Source organism: Peromyscus maniculatus, chromosome 3 (genome assembly GCF_049852395.1).
Source record: "Peromyscus maniculatus bairdii isolate BWxNUB_F1_BW_parent chromosome 3, HU_Pman_BW_mat_3.1, whole genome shotgun sequence".
Classification (NCBI taxonomy): Eukaryota; Metazoa; Chordata; class Mammalia; order Rodentia; family Cricetidae; genus Peromyscus; species Peromyscus maniculatus.
This window is the reverse complement of record NC_134854.1, coordinates 71,441,896-71,460,173: the sequence shown is the minus strand read 5'-3', so window position 1 is coordinate 71,460,173 and position 18,278 is coordinate 71,441,896. Positions and strand designations below refer to the sequence as shown.

Sequence of the window (18,278 nt, the reverse complement as noted above, 5' to 3'; positions counted from 1 at the left end):
AGTACTGAAGGAATAAAGCACCTACAACTTATTCCCCACCTTAAAATGCAAATGCAGTGTGTGAGAGGGCCCTTGTTGCCCAGGCCTTATAGCCTGAGTCCAATTGCCCACACCCGAGTAAAGACAGAGGGAAAGAGCTGGTCCTCCAGAGTTGTCCTCTGGCTTCCATATGCACTATAGGCACATAATATCCCTCCTGACATCTCTCTCTCCCTCCCTCCACAAATAATAATAATGATAATGATAATAATAATAATAATAATAGCTAAAATGCATACATACACCCAAACAAAGCAAATATAGAAAATATTAGCAATAGTTATATCTAGATGTTGGTTATATGGGCAGTCACTGAAATGGTAATTAAAGATCTGCACAGCAGTTGGGAGTGTTGTGGCTGCACATAGCACACAGCTGACAGTGGCTGAAACTGGAAGAACCCTTGTTCTTTGCAAACCAAGAATTTCAATAGTCAATTTGGGCATAGTGGTGCATGCATGTCTGTAATCCCAGCACACAGTGAGTTTAAATCCATCCGGGTTTACAAGGTGAGATCCTGACTCAGAAACAGAGAAGGAAGGCGGGAGGGAGGGAGGGAGGGAGGGAGGGAGGGAGGGAGGGAGGGAGGGAGAGAGGGAGGGAGGGAGGGACAGAGAGGCGGGAGGTTTGGTTGGTTCAGCAGCTCAGGGGTGCCATCCAGATCCCCAGCTGGTTCTGCCCATCTGTCTGGGTACCCTCAGCAGACTGGCTCTTGACTGTTAGTCATGACTGAATGGCAGCTGGTGCAGCTAGAGGCATTGGCCACAGTCAAGGACAGGGTGCGGGAGAAAGCAAAGAAAGCACTCCTCTTATATCTGAAAGCAAAACCTTCCCCCGGAATGCCCAGTCTGCCGGGTACTCAGTGACTAGAGCATTTGTCCGGCGCATCTCAGCTCAGCGGCAGACTGAAATCAGACACCCCCGTCATCATGGAGGAGGACTGACATCCATGGGGATTCAGTGCCTCCGCAGGGCTGCATTGCCAGTGCGGCACATACCCGGCCTCTGTTACACAGAACAAAAGGGAAAAGATGGCAATTTGTCGCTTCCCGGACTGAACAGGTGCCCCTTTCTTAGAAAGGAAATGGGGCTTGTTTCATTCGACACTGAGGTGGTGTTGTTAAATGAAACGAAAACCCAGACTCATTGTGCTCAGTGATCTGCTGATGTCTGATTGCAGACAACTGTCTCTCCAAAGGAGACTTTGGGTTTGCTAACTGCATGGTCTTTCGAACCCAACGAAATGGGAACTCACCCTCCACCAAAACTACCTTTATATCACTTCAGTTGGCTATGCATTTCAGTAGACGGTGAACTTTTAAAGGCTGTCAATCTGCTCATTCAGAATGGCCACCATTCCTGGTCTCATCTTTAGCCACAGTGGGCCAAGTGTCCTCTAAGTGCAAGGCACTGTAATAGATGGGAGCATGCGCCTTCATTTGTGCAAGAAGGGTGTTCCCGGCTGTTCCACAAAGCCCTAAACTAAATCCCAGTCACTTCTTTTCAAAGGAAAGAGAAAAGTGAAAGTTTCGATCATCATCCTAATCTCCCTTCCCCTCCGGCCCAAGTGAGCTTACAACTGGAAACTCGCCACCTGGACTCTTTTTAAAATGAATGATGTGTGTGTGTGTGTGTGTGTGTGTGTGTGTGTGTGTGTGTGTGTGCGCGCGCGTGCCCTTGGAAGCCCAAAGAGGATGTTGGATCCTCTGGAACTGGAGTTGCAGGCAGTTGTGAGCTGCCATGTGGGTGCTGGGAATTAAACCTAGGTCTTCTGCAAGAGAAGTCAGTACTCTTAACAGCTGAGCCAGCTCTCCCACCCCATTTGGGCTCTATTATTGACCATAACAAGAGTCACAACTAGGCTTTTCTGGAGCTGCTCAATGTCCCCTTCCCTTGACTTCCTTTGACAAAAGGTGCAATACACTCATTGTGCGGGTGTTGGGATGAAGTAATAAGCAGTAATGGCGCAGAACCATCGGGGAGGAGGCATGGCTCTGGATCTTGGGAGGGTGCAGTAGAGACATCTTGAGTGTGTAGATGGCTTTTGTCACCCAGCTTCTGTCTGATGATCTAGCAGGTGGGGCTCGCCCGAGGTCTGCCCTTGTCCACAGCTGAGCACTACTGTGAAGTGCTGCTCTCTCCTCTGGAAGCAGCACAGAGAAGCAGTAGTTGACAGGACTCCGGGATGCACATGCCTAGTGGCCATTTGTTGTCTGGGTTACATGTAAGAAACTTGGTAAACTGAGCCTGGTTGCATGAGTCTCGAGCCCACAAGGCCAGAGTAGTGTGTTAAAGTGCAGGCAAGTGAGTTCATCACGGAGAAACTAGAAAGGAGGGGCACATCCCAGCAAGGGACCAGAAGAAAGTGAGAACAGCCATGGAGGAGATGAGTTCAGAGCTAACCAGCTGAGAGCAGACTTAGGTCAGCACAGAGCATATAGGTTCTGTCCTAGTTTGTTCAAATTCCCCCTGAAGCATTCATTGGCCATGCACCAGAAGCTGTCCTGGGTGCTGGGGACGTGGCTGGGACCTCTTTTCCTTGTGGAGTTTACCTTCTAGCAGGAAGAACAAATTATAAATAAGACACAGAATTAAATTACATAGTATAGTATAGCATAGTATATAATATATATAGCATAGTATAGCATAGCATAGTATATATAGAATTATGTAGTATATTAGTGACAGATGGTAAGGAAATACTAACAAAGGAGGTGGGTAAGTGTGTAGGTGCTACAGTTAGAACATAAAAGTTACTAAACATCTGTGGCTGTATTTGAATCTGTTAAAATGAAAAATTCACGATGGTGGCGCATGCCTTTAATCTCAACACTTGAGAGGCAGGGGCAGGCGGATCTCTGAGTTCGAGGCCAGCCTGGTCTACAGATGAGTTCCAGGACAGCCAGGGATACACAGAGAAACCTTGTCTCAGGAAAAAAAGAAAAAAGAAAGAAAGAAATGAAAGAAAGGGAAGTATGAGACTGGTGAGGTCTCTGGTGGTGCAAAGGCACTTGCCCCGGAAGCCTGATGACCCGAGTTGGGTCTCTGGAATCCACAGAAAGTGGAAGGACAGAACTGACTCCACAGATTGACCTCTGGTCCCAACGTGAGCTCCGTGGCAAGTTCTCCCTTCAACAATGTAAAGTGAAAAGTTCAGGTCCTTATCACAAGTGCCTCATTTCCTGTTCTCAGTAGTCATGCACACTTTCCCAGCAGTCAGTGAGGCTACATTCCCACCATTCCAGAAAGTTCCACTGGTTGGTATTGATCTAGAAAATACTCTCCCTTCTTTTTCCTTCCCATGTTCCTTTCTCCCTTCCTCCCATCTTTCCTTCCTTCCTCCCCGCCTCTCCCCCCACCCCCTTTTTTTCTTTCTTGGGTCAGGTGTCCTTATTGCTCAGGCTGGTCTCAAACCGGTAGACTCAAATGATTCCTCTTGCTTTGGGCTCCCAAGTAGTCAGAAGCACAGCTGGGCCGCTCTGCCCAGCTCCAGCATACATTTTTCAGACTGGGTGGGTGGAGATGACCTACTGAGAAGAGGACTTTCAGGTAAGGAGACGAAGAGGTGAGAGGATGGTGCAGTCATGTACGTGGCCTGAAGAAGAACATTCCAGACAGAGGGAGCAGAAAGCAGAAGAGGCAAAGGCAAGAAAGAGCTTCCTGAAGCGGGGAGTCATCAAAGGGAGCAGTGTAGTGAACGATGAGGGAAGAGTCAGAAATGGCACATTTTGAGCTATTGGAAGGACTTGGGGTTTTCCTCTGAATAAGACGCGAATGTTAGAGGCGTTGAGCAGAGCTCTGTGCCCTGGCTTTCCACCGCCCTGGCTGCAATGCTGAAGAGAGACCAAAAGTGTGTTGAGATGAAGTGGGGATGAGTCAGGACCACTGTTCACATCCAAGAGAGAGACACGCTGCCCCCTTCTTCTCTCCATGTGTCTTTCTTCCTCATGGCAACCCTCCTGCCTCAGCCTCCTGGGTGAGGGAATTACAGAGCGAGTACCACACCAGTTCCTCATCACCCATAGTTTGCACTCCACGTCCTAACCTCTAGATTCTCTGTGCCTTCTCTCTTCCCCAGACCTTTGCACCGCTGTTCTCCGAACCCCAAAGGACGTTCCTAGCTCATGTCCTTCTGTGCTCCCTGATTTTGTCCAGGGGTAACGTCCGCGGAAGGTGCCTGTCCTACCCCTCCAGTCTGGGCTGGCTGAGACGGCTAGGTTTTCCCCGATCCAATGGGCCATTCCCTTTGAGTATGGAGTGCAGCGTCAGGCCTCGCTGTCTTCTCTCTGCACTTGAGGAAAGGAACATAGCTGAATATTCCCTCAGTGTCACTCAGAACAGTGAGAAACGACGACTTTAAGCCAATGCGGGGTGGTGGGTGGTGGGTGGGAGAATTCTGGGAATTCCCTAATTCGGATATATTCTATATAATTTTCTTTGGCCTGCATCTTTATTTAGCCTAGGCTATTTCCTGAATGCATATTCATGCTAAGCAACAGTTTACTTTCTCAAAGTTACTGGCAAATTTGCTTTGAATGTATGCTCACTTTGGAGCCTGTCCTGGAACTCACTTTGTAAACCAAGCTGGACTCGAACTCACAGAGATCCTCCTGGCTCTGTCTCCCGAGTGTTGGGATTAAAGGGGCAGACCACCACCGCCCAGTGGATTTAATAATCTTAATGATTTTTATATCTACGTTTTAGGACCAACTCTGATCTACCTCATGAGTCCAAGATTTTTGATTTATGTAAGCTGTGCCTTGTCAATATGGGTAAGACGAAATGTGAAATTAATGTTTTCACACTGTTAAGAAAACTTATACTAAAGATGTTGGAATGTCTCAAAATAATGGGTGCAAAATATATATTTGTTTAAAAGTGTTTTAAATAACCAACTGCAGAATGAATAGAGGAAATGCACAAAACATATGGATAAAGCCTGACTGTAAAAAAAAAAAATCATAAAGTGAGTAATGTGAAACCCCAGGGAACAGCTGGGGGGCAGCCAGCTCCAGAGCCATCTCCAGGGACCATTCCCAGCCACTCCCCTTCTCACCAGTGAGAAGCAGCTGCGAGTCTCATTTTATGGCATTGCTCTCTTGTTTTTTGTTTTGTTTTTTCCTTTTTTCCAGGGTAACTCTGGCGTAGACAACCCTCAATGATGTAGCTGTCTAGTCTTCAAAGTTTGCATAAATGAGATCCTACTGTGTGTATTCTATCTTCTCTTGTTTATTATCATGTTTCTGATACTTACATTGTCATAAGCAGCCCGGAAACTTCTCATTACTGAGTATATTTCCTTGCATATGGTAGCATAATTTACTTTATTAGTGTTAGTTATTTGGTGGCACTCTTACCCTGCGAGGAAACATCATGAAACACGACAGAATCCACTAACAAGAGTTTTATTAAGATAAGAGAGAGAGACAGGTGTGCTCAGGTCTGTTGGAAGGACTCGTGCATAAAGAGAGAAGCCGGGAATATGGCGCCGGCTTATAAAGGCTGGGCTGTGCCTGCGCACAGGCTCACGTGGCTACTCCATGCATGCACAGCATGCACGTAGATCACATGGTTGCACTGCGCTTTACACAACCATGCAAAGCCACGGGGTCCTGGTCACACGAGACGTTTTGACCCGGAAATGGCTATTTTGACCCAGAAATGGCTAGGCGGAAGTGTCTAGGTCCACCAGGCATGCCCAACCATGGGGGCATGTTGTGAATCTATCAATTAGTCTTTTCCAAAAGCCAACTTGGGGCTCTGTTGGTTTTTAAAATTAACTTATTTTTAATATTTTATTAATTCTTTGAGAATGTCACGTAGTGTTTTGATAATATTTGCCCTTAACTCCTTCTGGATCCTCTCCCCTCCCCCAGCTCCATATCCTCTCTTACGTGTGTTTTCCCTTTCTTTGGATTTGATCTCCCTCCTTCCCTCACCCCCTCTTCCCTTTCCTCTCCCCCTTTCTCTCCCCCCTTTCTCTCCTCCCCTTCCCCTCCCTCTTTCTTGCTGGATTGCTCTCTGTGTCTGAGACAGAAGCCAGTGTCCTGCTCTCTTAGGCAGCCTTTCTGCCACTGAGCAAGAGTCTCGTCCTCTACTCTGTTTCTTACCTTTATTTTAACCTTTCTTTTTCTTCCTTTGAGTTCATTTGTTGTTTATTTTCTCACTTTTTTTCCCCTTGTGGCAGGCTCTCAGCTCCCTCTGTGTAACTTAAGCCTCGGCCTCTTTAAAAAAAAAAAATGAGATTACAGGCATGGGACATCATGTCCTACCCATTTCTTTCTTTCTTTTTCTTTTTCTTTTTTTTTTTTGTTTTTGTTTTTTGTTTTTCGAGACAGGGTTTCTCTGGAGCTCACTTGGTAGCCCAGGCTGGCCTCGAACTCACAGAGATCTGCCTGGCTTTACCTCCCCAGTGCTGGGATGAAAGGCGTGCGCCACCACCGCCCAGATTGTCCCACCCATTTCTAACTTCTTTTTTTTTGAGCTGAGGATCGAACCCAGGGCCTTGCGCTTGTTAGGCAAGTGCTCTACCACTGAGCTAAATCTCCAACCCATTTCTAACTTCTAAACACACATAATTCACTTATTAAATTTTGCCTGTCCTTTCTAATAGAAACATGGAAGATCACAAATTTCTCTGATCATGGATGTGACAAGTTTTAATACCGTTTGTTAGAATATTTTATTATTTATTATTGGTTTGACCTATGGACTTATTAGAAACCAATCCATAAGCCTCTGAGAGTTTTCTGGCTTCTGTGAGTAATAGTTTTTTTCTTAATTGCTTCAAGGTCAGGGAACATCAAGATACACAGCCCCTCCCCCCATCATATGGCTAATTTCACAATATGCTGTGTGTGCTTTAGATGATGTGTATTCTGAATTTGTTGCAACATTCATGATATGACTTTCAGGCTGACCACACACAGACACACACTACACACATGTAATACATATTTATCTATTTTCTTATTCTATCAATTATGAAGAGCTAGATAGGGACTTAACAACACCAGCCATTGTCATTTTTCACTTTAATTTGGTATATCCTCAAGCCCTGTTCATAGATAACAGGGGAAACGGGCATTTGTATAGCTTTCTAATGAATCAAACTTTCATCAGTATAAAGCGATTCCTTTTGTTTCAGGTAAAGCTTTAAACTCTGGAGTAGGCTTTGCCTGATGTGAATTTAATGATGTGAGTTTCTGTGGGATAACATTTACATGCTAAGTCATTACTCATCCTTTACTTCTGTGGTTTCTTATTCTTCTTCTTCTTTTTTTTTTTTTTTAGAAATGCTTATCTTTAAACAGAATATAGTTATATTGTAAAGTTCCATTTGTCAACCTTAGCCTTTAACTGGCATTGTTAGTTCACCTTTACTAGTCAGTATGCTTACCCCAAAGATAGGAGAAAGATTACTGACCCAAATCATCATGGCCAAATTAATTAATGCAAGCAATTAATTAAAGCAAGATTTTTAAATTCATTTTTAAATTCACAGGGTGCCTTCCTCTAAGGTGGGATACAAGAGGTCAACATTGGATATGGAGATGATAAGGCTTTTATAGCTCAGGAATAGCAGTTTCCAAATGGGGATTTGACAGGCAAAATAGGCAGGGTTACAGGAGCAGAACATCATGACAAGTTAGTCCTAATGACCTCCTGAGACAAAGACATGGTTGCAAAGTAGACATAACAACAGGTAGTCATAACAAGGTAGTCATAAGTGATCATATAATCTTTTGAAACAGAGGTAGGGTTGCAAGATGTTTATAAACAACTTTTTGAAACAAAAACATGATTGCTATTTCTGGAACATGTAGTATAGAACCATTGGTAGTTAAGGTTATAGGTGAGGCATAGCCCAATCCTTAAGAAACAGAGATTTAATCATAATCAGGAACAAATCTAGTTTGTCTTTGCTATAAGATGGCTTTTAAGCCTAAAATGGAGGCAGGCTGGTTCTTCAGATAACTAAATGAGAGAGAGAGAGAGAGAGAGAGAGAGAGAGAGAGAGAGAGAGAGAGAGAGAGAATGACTGCTCCTAGGTGTGATGGAGAAGGTTTATTGTAGAAATGAGAGAAAGCATAGGCAGAGGCAGACATCTGGGCGAGACCAGAGTGAACATGCAACCCTAAGCCTTGTGAGACTGAGAGGGGGAGGGGAGAGGGGAAAGCCAGGAGACCAGGAGCTCAAGAGGCCAGGGGGGTAAAGGGTAAAAAGGTCTGCATTGCCATAATGGCTGGATTATATAGGGAAGAGCAGCTGGGGAAAGGAAGGGCAGCCCAGCCCCTGGGCAGGGGAGTTCATACCTTCCTAGGGGGTGTGTATTTTAGCCAAGAGTACTCTGTAACAGGCAGGGACTGAGGGATGCTGGGAGGACCTGGCAGCCAGGGTCTGCTTTGATATGTTAATATTATCTCAACCATTTGTCCCAGGTTTGAGACCTAACAGTAACTAATGCTCTATTTAAGTCTGTTATGTACTGTGTTTTCTTTCTACCTGGCCTTACTGTGTTCTCGTCTCCTTATCATTTTATCTTTCTGGGCTTCATTCTAAGTTGCTTCTTCAGATATATTAACAGTTAAACTGACTTGAATTCTATCTAATCTACTACCTTCCATCCTCCTGCCTCAGCCTCCTAAGAGCTAGGATTTGCAGCAGGTATACAGCACCGTATCCAGCTGCTAACAGTTGAGCTTTTAAGTTTAGCTTCTATTGTTCTATGACCAGCTCTAGAAGTTTTGTTTATTTATTTATTTGTTTGTTTGTTTTAAATGCTTTCTGACTCCCTGCTCAGATTGCCAGAGTTGGCATTGCTTTTGGTAGAATAACCACAATTTTACAGCCTGTGGCTGATCACCCAGCTCTGTGCGGCCTCCGTGGGCCTGTCTCTGCTATTACTCATTGTGGATTTCGTTTGCAGTGTTTCCCTTGCCTTCCCTGACTGGGTGTCTTTGACCACGTGCTAGACAGTCTGTTTAAAAATGACTGTAAGAGTGCTTTGGGGGCTGGAGACATGGCTCCGGGGTTAAGAGCACTGGCTGCTCCTCTAGAGGTCCTGAGTTCAATCCCTGGCACCTACATGGTGGCTTACAACCATCAGTAATGAGATCTGATGCCCTCTTCTGGTGTGCAGGTATGCATGCAGAACACTCATACATAAAATATAAATTTAAAAAAAAAAAAAAGAATACTTTGGAGCCTAAGGTATTTTCAAAAAGCCTACAGTTGTCTCTTCTCAGATGCATGGAGGGTGCTAACTGTTTATCCCTGACCTCAGGCCAAAATTGCTGATGGGAATGATAATGCTGGTGAGCGCTGATTAATTCAGGTCTAAGGAGAGATCTCCTGGACCCTGCAGATAAGGGACAGCTGGACTGAGAGCCCACATAAGGATTGCCTTGCTTTTCCTTCACCTGCCTTGCCCTGAGGGTGTGCTTCCAAGTGCTTCTTGCGGCTGATATTCTGAAGCAAACAGGCCTCCAGGGCTGGTTCACCTGTTGCTTTTGATCCACAGATGTTCTCAGGGTGTCCTGGTGGTGGTGATTTCCTGTTCTTCTAAGTGTTTGATATTTTCTCATTAGCTTATTTGTTCTTTTATTCTTTTGATTTAAAAAAAAATTTAAGGTCATAAATACAGTGCATAAATAAAGTCATAGTTGCTCTCCATCAAAGTATGCTTTTGCTATTCTGTTTTTAAGGTTGGCGTGCCCAACCTTATCTTCCTGGAGTTACTTTTCCTCCACCGTTCTCAGTGATTAAAGCTTTGCCTTTTCTGTCTTCCAGGGAGATGGAATGTGGCACTCTGCTAAGTCTGTGTTCCTGATAGAGCCCTACGGACACAATCTTCTCCTTACTGCAGTGTTTGGCTTAGGGGTGGCCGGCTCTGTGTTAATATTTGGGGTTTTAATTGGTGACTGGATTGACAGGAAACCAAGAAATAAAGGTAATACTTTTCTTTGGGATGCAGGTGACATGTGACAGGTTATGACCTCACCAGCTTCAGGACTTTACATCATGAAATAAAATCACCAAACTGTGCTGAACAGCAATGGGGCTTAACTGAAAAACTCCATGGAAAGAGTTGTTCAGCTTTGGGTCACATCTCAATGTCTCCATTTTAAACACATCGGTGTGATTTAGTTGGTGATTATTGTGCAGTGCTATGCATCAGGCTCAGAGCATCACACATGCTGGGCAAGCACTCTGTCACATACCTGAGTCCTTAAATGGGGATATATATATATATATTTGTTTATTTGCTTGCTTGTTTGTTTTGTTTGTTTCAGTTTCCTAGACAAGATTTCTCCGTGTAGCCCTGACTGTCCTGAAACCTGCTCTGTAGACCAGAGATCCACCTGCCTCTGCCTCCCTAGTGCTGGGATTAAAGGCGTGTGCCACTGCTGTGGGATGTCTTTCTGTATGCTGTGAATGTGTTGCTGTGATTGGTTAATAAAGAAGCTGCTCTGGCCTACGGTGAGTCAGGTTATAGCCAGGCAGGAAATCCAAGAGAGAGACAGGAAGAAGAAAGGCAGAGGCAGAAGAGATGCCAGCCTGCTGTCCAAGGAACAACATGCCAGCAGACCAGTAAGCCATGGAACACGGGGCAACACACAGATTAAGTTAAGATACAAGAGCTAGCTAGCAAGAGACCTGCCACAGACCATATAGTTTGTGAGTAATGTAAGCCTCTGCATGTTTACTTGGGTCCGAACAGCTGCGGGACTGGAGAGACCTTCTGACTACATGTCACCACCACCAGACTTAGGGTTTTAGTTCTTACCAAGTACAAGTTCTTAGTACTGAATTACTGGAAAGCATGTTTTCTCTCAATATTCTAGCGTTACCTATGCAGTCAGTACATATGTTTATTTTCAGTCAAGACGGTTGCTATGTGTAAAAGATCTCCCCTGTACCAGATACCTAGCCTCAGCATCAGGAGACTTATTTGCTCAAATTGAGATCTCCTTTAATGTTTAGTGATAGTATGTTCATAAAATCTCCCTTGTCCAGTAAAAACCTAGGCCTTGCTAAACTGTGCAGTTTTTTTTTTTTTTTTTTTTTTTTTTTTTTTTTTGATGACTAGTCAGCAAGGCTGTTTTTATCACACCCAGCAGATTTGGAGAGACAGATCATAGAAAAGCCAACTGCTTTAAGACCCGAGCATTACTCCTTAGGCCCCATTGATAAGCCTCCATTAGAGATTAAGTCCAGGCAAGTCCGAGGTAGCCATAGAATTTGGAGTTATTTAAATCAGCTGGAACTTGGTTTTGTGTTTTGTTGTCTTGTTTGGTTGGTTTTGCCTTTGACTGTTGTTTGTGCGTTTTGTTTTGTTTTTGTTTGGATCGTCTTTCTTGCCCAGCATGTCCCTTCCTTCACTTGCAAAGTTCAGCTCTGGTTTGTCCAGATTGTGTTGCAAAGGCTTTGGCGATCGATCGATGGCGGAGCCTGCCTTTTGAGTCCTACCTAAGCCTGGAGCCGCTGATGGAAATAATGAGCCTGGTGGGCACGAGCACGTGCTCAGACACAATGCTCTGCGTTGCGTGGTGACTATGGTGACTAGGTAGCCGTGATCGGCCTCTTAAAACCACCAGTAAATGGCCGGCCCTGTGTGTTTCCGTTTGCAGTCGCTCACGCCTCGCTCGCTCTTCATTCAGAATGCTTCCGTCGCTGCCTGCTGTGTGGTCCTGATGCTGGTGTTCTCCTACAGGAGGGAGATGGAGCACCTCCGGCATGGCTGGCTGGCTGGCTGTGAGTGTCTCCCCTCTGACACCTGCCTCACGAGAGTGCATGTTATCAACACCCCCAAGTGTCTGCTGGGAGGCGCTCTCTGCCGAGCTGCCCCACTGTGCCCCTTCATCAGTGCCCTCGTGGCCCCTGGTTTCTGAGTTGGAGCCCAAACCCCACAGCGAGCGAGAGTGCGTGGCAGTAGAGCCGCAGCGTCTGTCTGCAAGGTACAAATTAGCATCGCATCTGGTGCTGACGGGAGAGAGGAAGAACGTGCACTTGGCTTAGACTTAACACAGAGCCTTTTCCCCTCAAAGGTTTCATTTCCTCTCAGAGGGTTCATTTCTATGCTCCTCTCTCTGGCTGTCAGACAAATGACCGTCTTCCACCCTGGGCCGGAAGGTCTAGTCCTGGCCTCTTCTTCCCTCCTCTGGTAGGTGGTCTGCTATGCTGTGGTGATTACCCTAGCGGCTGTGGCAAACCTGGCTGGCACTGCACTTACTATCGCCATTCAGAGGGACTGGATTGTGAGCCTCACGGGGGACAACAGAGGCCAGCTGGCTTGTGAGCAGTGCCACCGTCACCAGCCCTCCGATGAGCAGAGAAGTAGAGTAGCGAGCCATTCAGGGCTCCAGGAGAGGCCATATCATAGCCTATAGAAGACAGGAATTTGGAACCAACCAGAGCTGGGATTGACTTCAGCTGAAACCCGCTATCTCTCTTACCAGCTGCGTGTCCTGGGGCAAGTTACTTAACCTCTCTGAACTCGACTTTCCTCATCTGCAGCATGGGGCAAATACACACACACACACACACACACACACACACACACACACACACACACACCACACACACACACACTTACATGCATGCATGTCCACATACACATTCATTCTCTCTGAGCTCACTTTGGGGAAGGAAGGAGTTCATGAAATCAGGATTTTGTAAGTGCTTAGCACAAATCTGCACAGAAGGAACACCCAAGAAATGACCATCACTGTTCTCACCTTACGCACAGGTAGATGGTGGGTCGGGAGGGCAGCTTCTCATTTACAGATGCTCTGGAGCCATTTTAGACCTAGACAGTAAGTGAATGAAAAGATCTCTAAATTCACATCAGTAATAACCTTCTGCCCCACCCCCAAATTATCCCAAGTGGGAACATTGATTACTGCTGATAGCGGAAGCCGGAATTCGTCTTCTAGTAAAGTAGTGGGAAGGAGCGGCCTGACATCTTGTCTTTTCCTCCCATTTACAAAGCATGCACAGCTCTCATTGCAGCGTGTTCTAATTGCCCACTTAGAGCTGAAGATCTCACAATACCCTATACTTGAGCAGTTGTAGTGCCTGAGTGTTGATGGCCAAGATAAAGGGCACTATTAAGGAGTCTAAAATACACTCCTTGAAGAGTCAAAGCCCTTATCATCATGTTTTCTTTTAAACTGCACTCACTTGGATGTACTGTGGCTTCTGTAACATCACCCAGAATAAGAGCTGTGTGAATAAAGGCCAGGTGATAGTTCAGTGCGTCCTCTGTCTTGGTGTCAGGAAAACTTTCCTGTTCTCTGTGCATTCATTTTAAAAGACATCAAGGCAAAGCAGACTTGGACTCAAGTCTATTACAAGTTTGAAGATGAACTTGTGAATATTTTCTTCAATGGTGGTAGAATCCATGAGCTTTGGAGTCAGACTGGCTGGATTTTGAGTCTCGGCTCCATAATGTTCTTTCTCTGCAATCCCGAGAAAAGAGTTTCCCCTCTGCGTGCCTCAGTTTTGTAACTTGTAAAATGGAAGTACCATTGCCTTCTTAGAACTGTGAGGACTCACAGAGATGAGTGTAGGTATAAGGTTTGAGACTGTATGGCGGGTACAACGTAAGAATTCAAGCCATTCTCCTCTACCCTCCTGTTACCTCCCTTCCCCCACCACTGTGCTGGTTATTAATTAGTGGTCATTACTATGATTAGCATAGTCAAGACCATGGGTAGCCTGGTCATTTTACTAATCTGTTCACATTCCACTACAGCTGGTCTTGCAGTTGTTTTCCAGGTTGAAAAGGCCATCGCTAATCTGCAGACAACCTGCCGTCATTGACTCTGGGTTGGCTGTCAAGAACAGCTGTCAAGTTCAGCAGAAGGAAGGAGGCATCCATCCACCGAGTCTCAGTGTCTCCTCCTCTCCCTTGCAGGGATGAATGCGCACTCCCAGCAGTGCAGTGGCTGGACCAGGTCATCAGTATATTCGCACCCCTGTCCGTGGGCCAGGTGATGATGTGGGCATCTCATGTGATTGGTTGTGGTTTCATTCTTGGATGGAACTTGGTTTCACTTCTTGTAGAGTTTCTATTTCTGTCCAGGGTTTATCAACTAGTTCCCCAGTTGGCTGTGAAACCCCAGCGGCACACAGCGGGCTGCTTCCTAGAGAGGCAGCAGGAAGCTGTGCACATCCAAGGTAAGGCGAACTCAGAGGGAGCTCTTGTTAGTGTTTCAATTATTCTTTCCAGACCATGTGTCTAACCACAGTCTTAATATTTTGTTTGCAGTTGTACCTAAGAACAGTAATAAACGAGAGGTCATGAAGTTCATATGACTTGACCACATTGGTGGGGCAGGGGCAGGGTTACTTTGTACAGCTAACTGGATTGTGTTTAACTTCAGGGACTCCACTGAGAGAAGGTCCAGTATAAGTAGCACCCCCCGTGGGAATTCAGGATACAACCTGCACAGTCTGTCCCAGCATCTTGGGAGACAAATAACTCCTTTCCATCTTGCTGATGAACACCTTTCCCAATGCTCCTAAACTTAAGAGATGCAAATGTGTCAAGGAGTATGGGCTACCCTTTGATCAAGATAATAGAGTGTATTACTGCAGTGTTTGTTTAAAATTAGAAATTTCTAAGTATATGGGGATGAACAGGAGCAGAGGCATGTCAGTAGATACGACCTCACTCTCCTCAAGTAAGAGCCATCTTCACCTACGACAAAGTCACCCATCTGCCTGGTTGACTCAGTTCTCTTACAGGTTTATGATTAGCACTCATTTTTCTCAAGTTAGCTTTTAGATAAAGACCACTAAATCAGATTCATGAATGAAATGCATGCATTTGGAGAGATAAATATATAGAGGTGATATTTAGATGATGAATGGATGGGTGGGTAGATACATAAGCGGTAGATCAATAGATGGGGTGCGTCCTTCCCATCTCCTCTGAGATGCCTGTCTGAGCTTTCAAGGTTACTTCATTTCATATTCTCTGCCTCTCTGCAAAGTAAGAACAATTACCAGAACTAATTTCACCAGGACACTGTGAGGATTAAGTAGGGTTGTCTATGCAAAGCCTAGTTTTATCCCCTCCCACACAGGAAGACTGAAGTCAGTGTCGGCTGTATTTCCATAGCTGTTGGTTTATTATCACCTTTGTTTCTAGTTACCTGGCAGTAAGTTCTCTTGTATGATGGAAAGCTCCCACCTCTTGTCCTGTTATTTGTTCCCCCAGCCCTCTCCTTCCTTCAGAGCCCTACGTGACTCCTCTAGACCTTTATAGGACTTGACTTCATTGTGCTGAATACTTCTCAAATAGTTGTGTATTTCTGATCTACCTCCTCAAGTATCTACCTCTTTAGAAAGAGTAACCAAGTAAGCACCCACAACAGCTTCCAGGAGCTCGTCCCCACACTTCCAGCATGTGACAGTCTGTCTTCCACTCCCTGAAGCAGCCTTTCACTTCCCCTGCCTGCCCTCTGGGTCTTAGCTTCGTTCTCTCCTGAGCACATCTCGAGACAAGACTCCAGGGTGACAAGTACTCTGTTTAGAATGTGATCCAGGAAGGAGGGAGAGTGAAGGGAAGTGAGACAGGAAAGGGCAGGGAGAAAAGCTCATACAGAGATGCTATGTAGGATGTACCTCAGGATCGTCCCACTAAAGGCCAAGAAGATGGGAGTGTTGGTCCAGCAACTTCTGTCACTCCTTGGTGAGATTTGTTCTCTAGAGAACTTAGAGAATACCACTCACATTCCAGCACCTGCAGCAAGTCCCAGGTGCCTGAGGAAGGGAAGCTGGGGGTATGCATAGGAAATGTCCAACGTGGAAGCAGAGGAGTCTGGGATGGACAACTAAGGGAGATTGTTGTGTATTGAGTTTAAGCTTGTCTGAATTTTATTTTAGGTGAAACAGAGTTTTTGGAAACAACGAACAGATCCATCAACACATCCAGAACTCTGGAAAAACCAAAGGACCACAATTTCATCCTTAAAGAACAAGCAGCCACAACCAAAGGGCTTCTTCACTGCCTGCAGGACACCCGCAGGCTGCTCCACACATGCCTGGAGGGATGGAAAATGTACTGCCGACAAACTGTCTTCCTGGCTGGCTTAGGTTTGGCTTTCCTCTACATGACAGTTCTGGGCATTGACTGCATCACCACAGGCTATGCCTACACCCAGGGCATTGGAGGCTCCCTCCTCAGCATCCTCACAGCCCTTTCAGCTGTCTGGCCTCATGGGAACAATTCTCTTTACCCGGCTCCGGAAGCATGATGGCTTGGTCACCACAGGGATCATTTCCAGTTGGCTCCATTTAGGTAGCCTAACACTCTGTGTGTTTTCTGTCTTTGCTCCTGGAAGTCCTTTTGATATGGCTACCTTCTCCCTCCCATTAAGCAAGAATTCTTCTTCAAATCATGAGATGCTAAAAGATGACCAGGCACATGTTTACACCTTTGAAAGAAATCTAAATCAACCCATCTTCCCCGACTGCTCTCCTATCCACTGGACCAATAGTACAGTCTTGTTTGATGGCCAGCAGGACCCTGAGCAGCCTGACTCTTACATCTCTATCATCTTGCTCTCCTCAGGTGTGATCCTGGCAAGAATCGGTGAGCACTGGGTCACATGGGGATGTGGGGTTCTAGAGCCCGTGGTATTGATAAGTAATCTTAGGAACATTAGTCTCCCCATTAACCCACTGTATATATCTTCAGCATCATTCATCAAAAACTTGTTATGTGTCAAGAACTGCCCTGGAGGGTGGGGATACAAGAGTGACTTGATCGGACAAAAGCCTTAGTCCCATGGTGTGATAGCCTGAGTGGAAGGCAGTAAGTAAACGGTAACAAATAGGGTGGCCAAGGGATCCAAATAGAGGAAGACAGGCTTGAGAACACAGAGGGAGATTCAGGTTGTGTCTCGGGAGCTAGGGAAACCTTCCTCTGGGAAGGCACGGCCAGAGATCTCCCAAGGACAAGCTAGACACATGTCATGGAGAGGGATGACTGCTTCAGACCGTAGACAGTGTGGGGAAGATGAGTTTGAAGATTTGGGGAAGTGGAAATGCTGCAGTTATGTCCTGGGAGTCTGGCATGGGCATGCTGCAGACAGTATCTGTGGGAAAGCTGAGCTTTCACTGAACCCCTTCTCTGTAGAACAGGGACGAAGTAGGAGGAGAGGTGGTCACTTCTTGGGGAAATGGGAGCAGAGCTACTCAGGAACCGACAACCTTCTTGTCCCTACACGGAAGTTAGCTGCACTTTGTCATCACACATGTCACTCATACCTCACCCTGAGAACATACCTGTTTTTGTTAGGGTGTTTCTTAAAATGAAAACAACTAAACGTTGGCCCTTTGATGCCTGACAACCTGAAAATGTCATCTTAGAACGATGACGGTGACAGAAACCAATGAGCAACACCCTGGCTCTCGTGATTAGACCTACAGCTTCCTAGCTGGAAAGAGTCTGGGCCATGGGTTCCTGAGGATGGCTTTCCAAGCAGGCAGCTTCATTTCTTTGACAAATTCAAAAGTTCCCAAATTTGGAGTCATTGTGTTCAAAGCCCAGACCAGCCCCTGTCAGGTCAGAAACTAGAGGGACAGGACGGATGCCAGTGAGTGGAAGATGTGAATCCAAACCAAGCTCCCCGTTCCTTTGCAGAGACCTCCCTGGGTACCACGTTTTTCAGTGGCTGGACTAAAAGCAAAGTCTCTGCCCTCTCGGGCCTCAGATCATCACATCATCTCTAGGGCCTTGGTATGGTAGGACCAGAGGGCTGGGATGTTTGCTGCTGACTTCTGTCTCCAATTCCAGGAACCTTTGCTCTAATACAGCTTGGGAACATTGAAAGAGAAGAAATGAGTTTTGCAGGTTGCTTCAAGAGGCTATACATTGGCTAGCTTTGGAATCTCATTTCTCTGATGTAATATATACGCAGGAGAAGGAAAGTATGCTTCTGCTTCTAAACAACTGATTTAGAAATCGGCTCTTGCCGGGCGGTGGTGGCGCACACCTTTAATCCCAGAACTCAGGAGGCAGAGGCAGGCAGATCTCTGTGAGTTCGAGGCCAGCCTGGTCTACAAAGCGAGTTCCAGGAAAGGCACAAAGTTACACAGAGAAACCCTGTCTCGAAAAACAACAACAACAAAAACAAAAAAGAAAAAAAAAATCAGCTCTTGCCGGGTATGGTGGTGTACACCTTTAACCCCAGCACTTGCATGGCAAAGACAGGCAGATTTTT

At 45.8% G+C, this 18,278-nt stretch overlaps 1 protein-coding gene across 1 annotated transcript; it reads left to right on the top strand.

Moving 5' to 3' along the window:
• Positions 1-764: 764 nt before the first annotated feature.
• Positions 765-17,204, top strand: LOC102914066 (ferroportin-like). The gene is made up of 7 exons (XM_076566096.1): positions 765-894; positions 4,744-4,811; positions 9,832-9,991; positions 11,677-11,789; positions 12,210-12,351; positions 13,984-14,223; positions 15,937-17,204. Exons 1-7 carry the CDS (start codon positions 765-767, stop codon positions 16,305-16,307), a joined length of 1,224 nt encoding a protein of 407 aa, XP_076422211.1. The 3' UTR covers positions 16,308-17,204.
• The last annotated feature ends 1,074 nt before the right edge of the window (positions 17,205-18,278 follow it).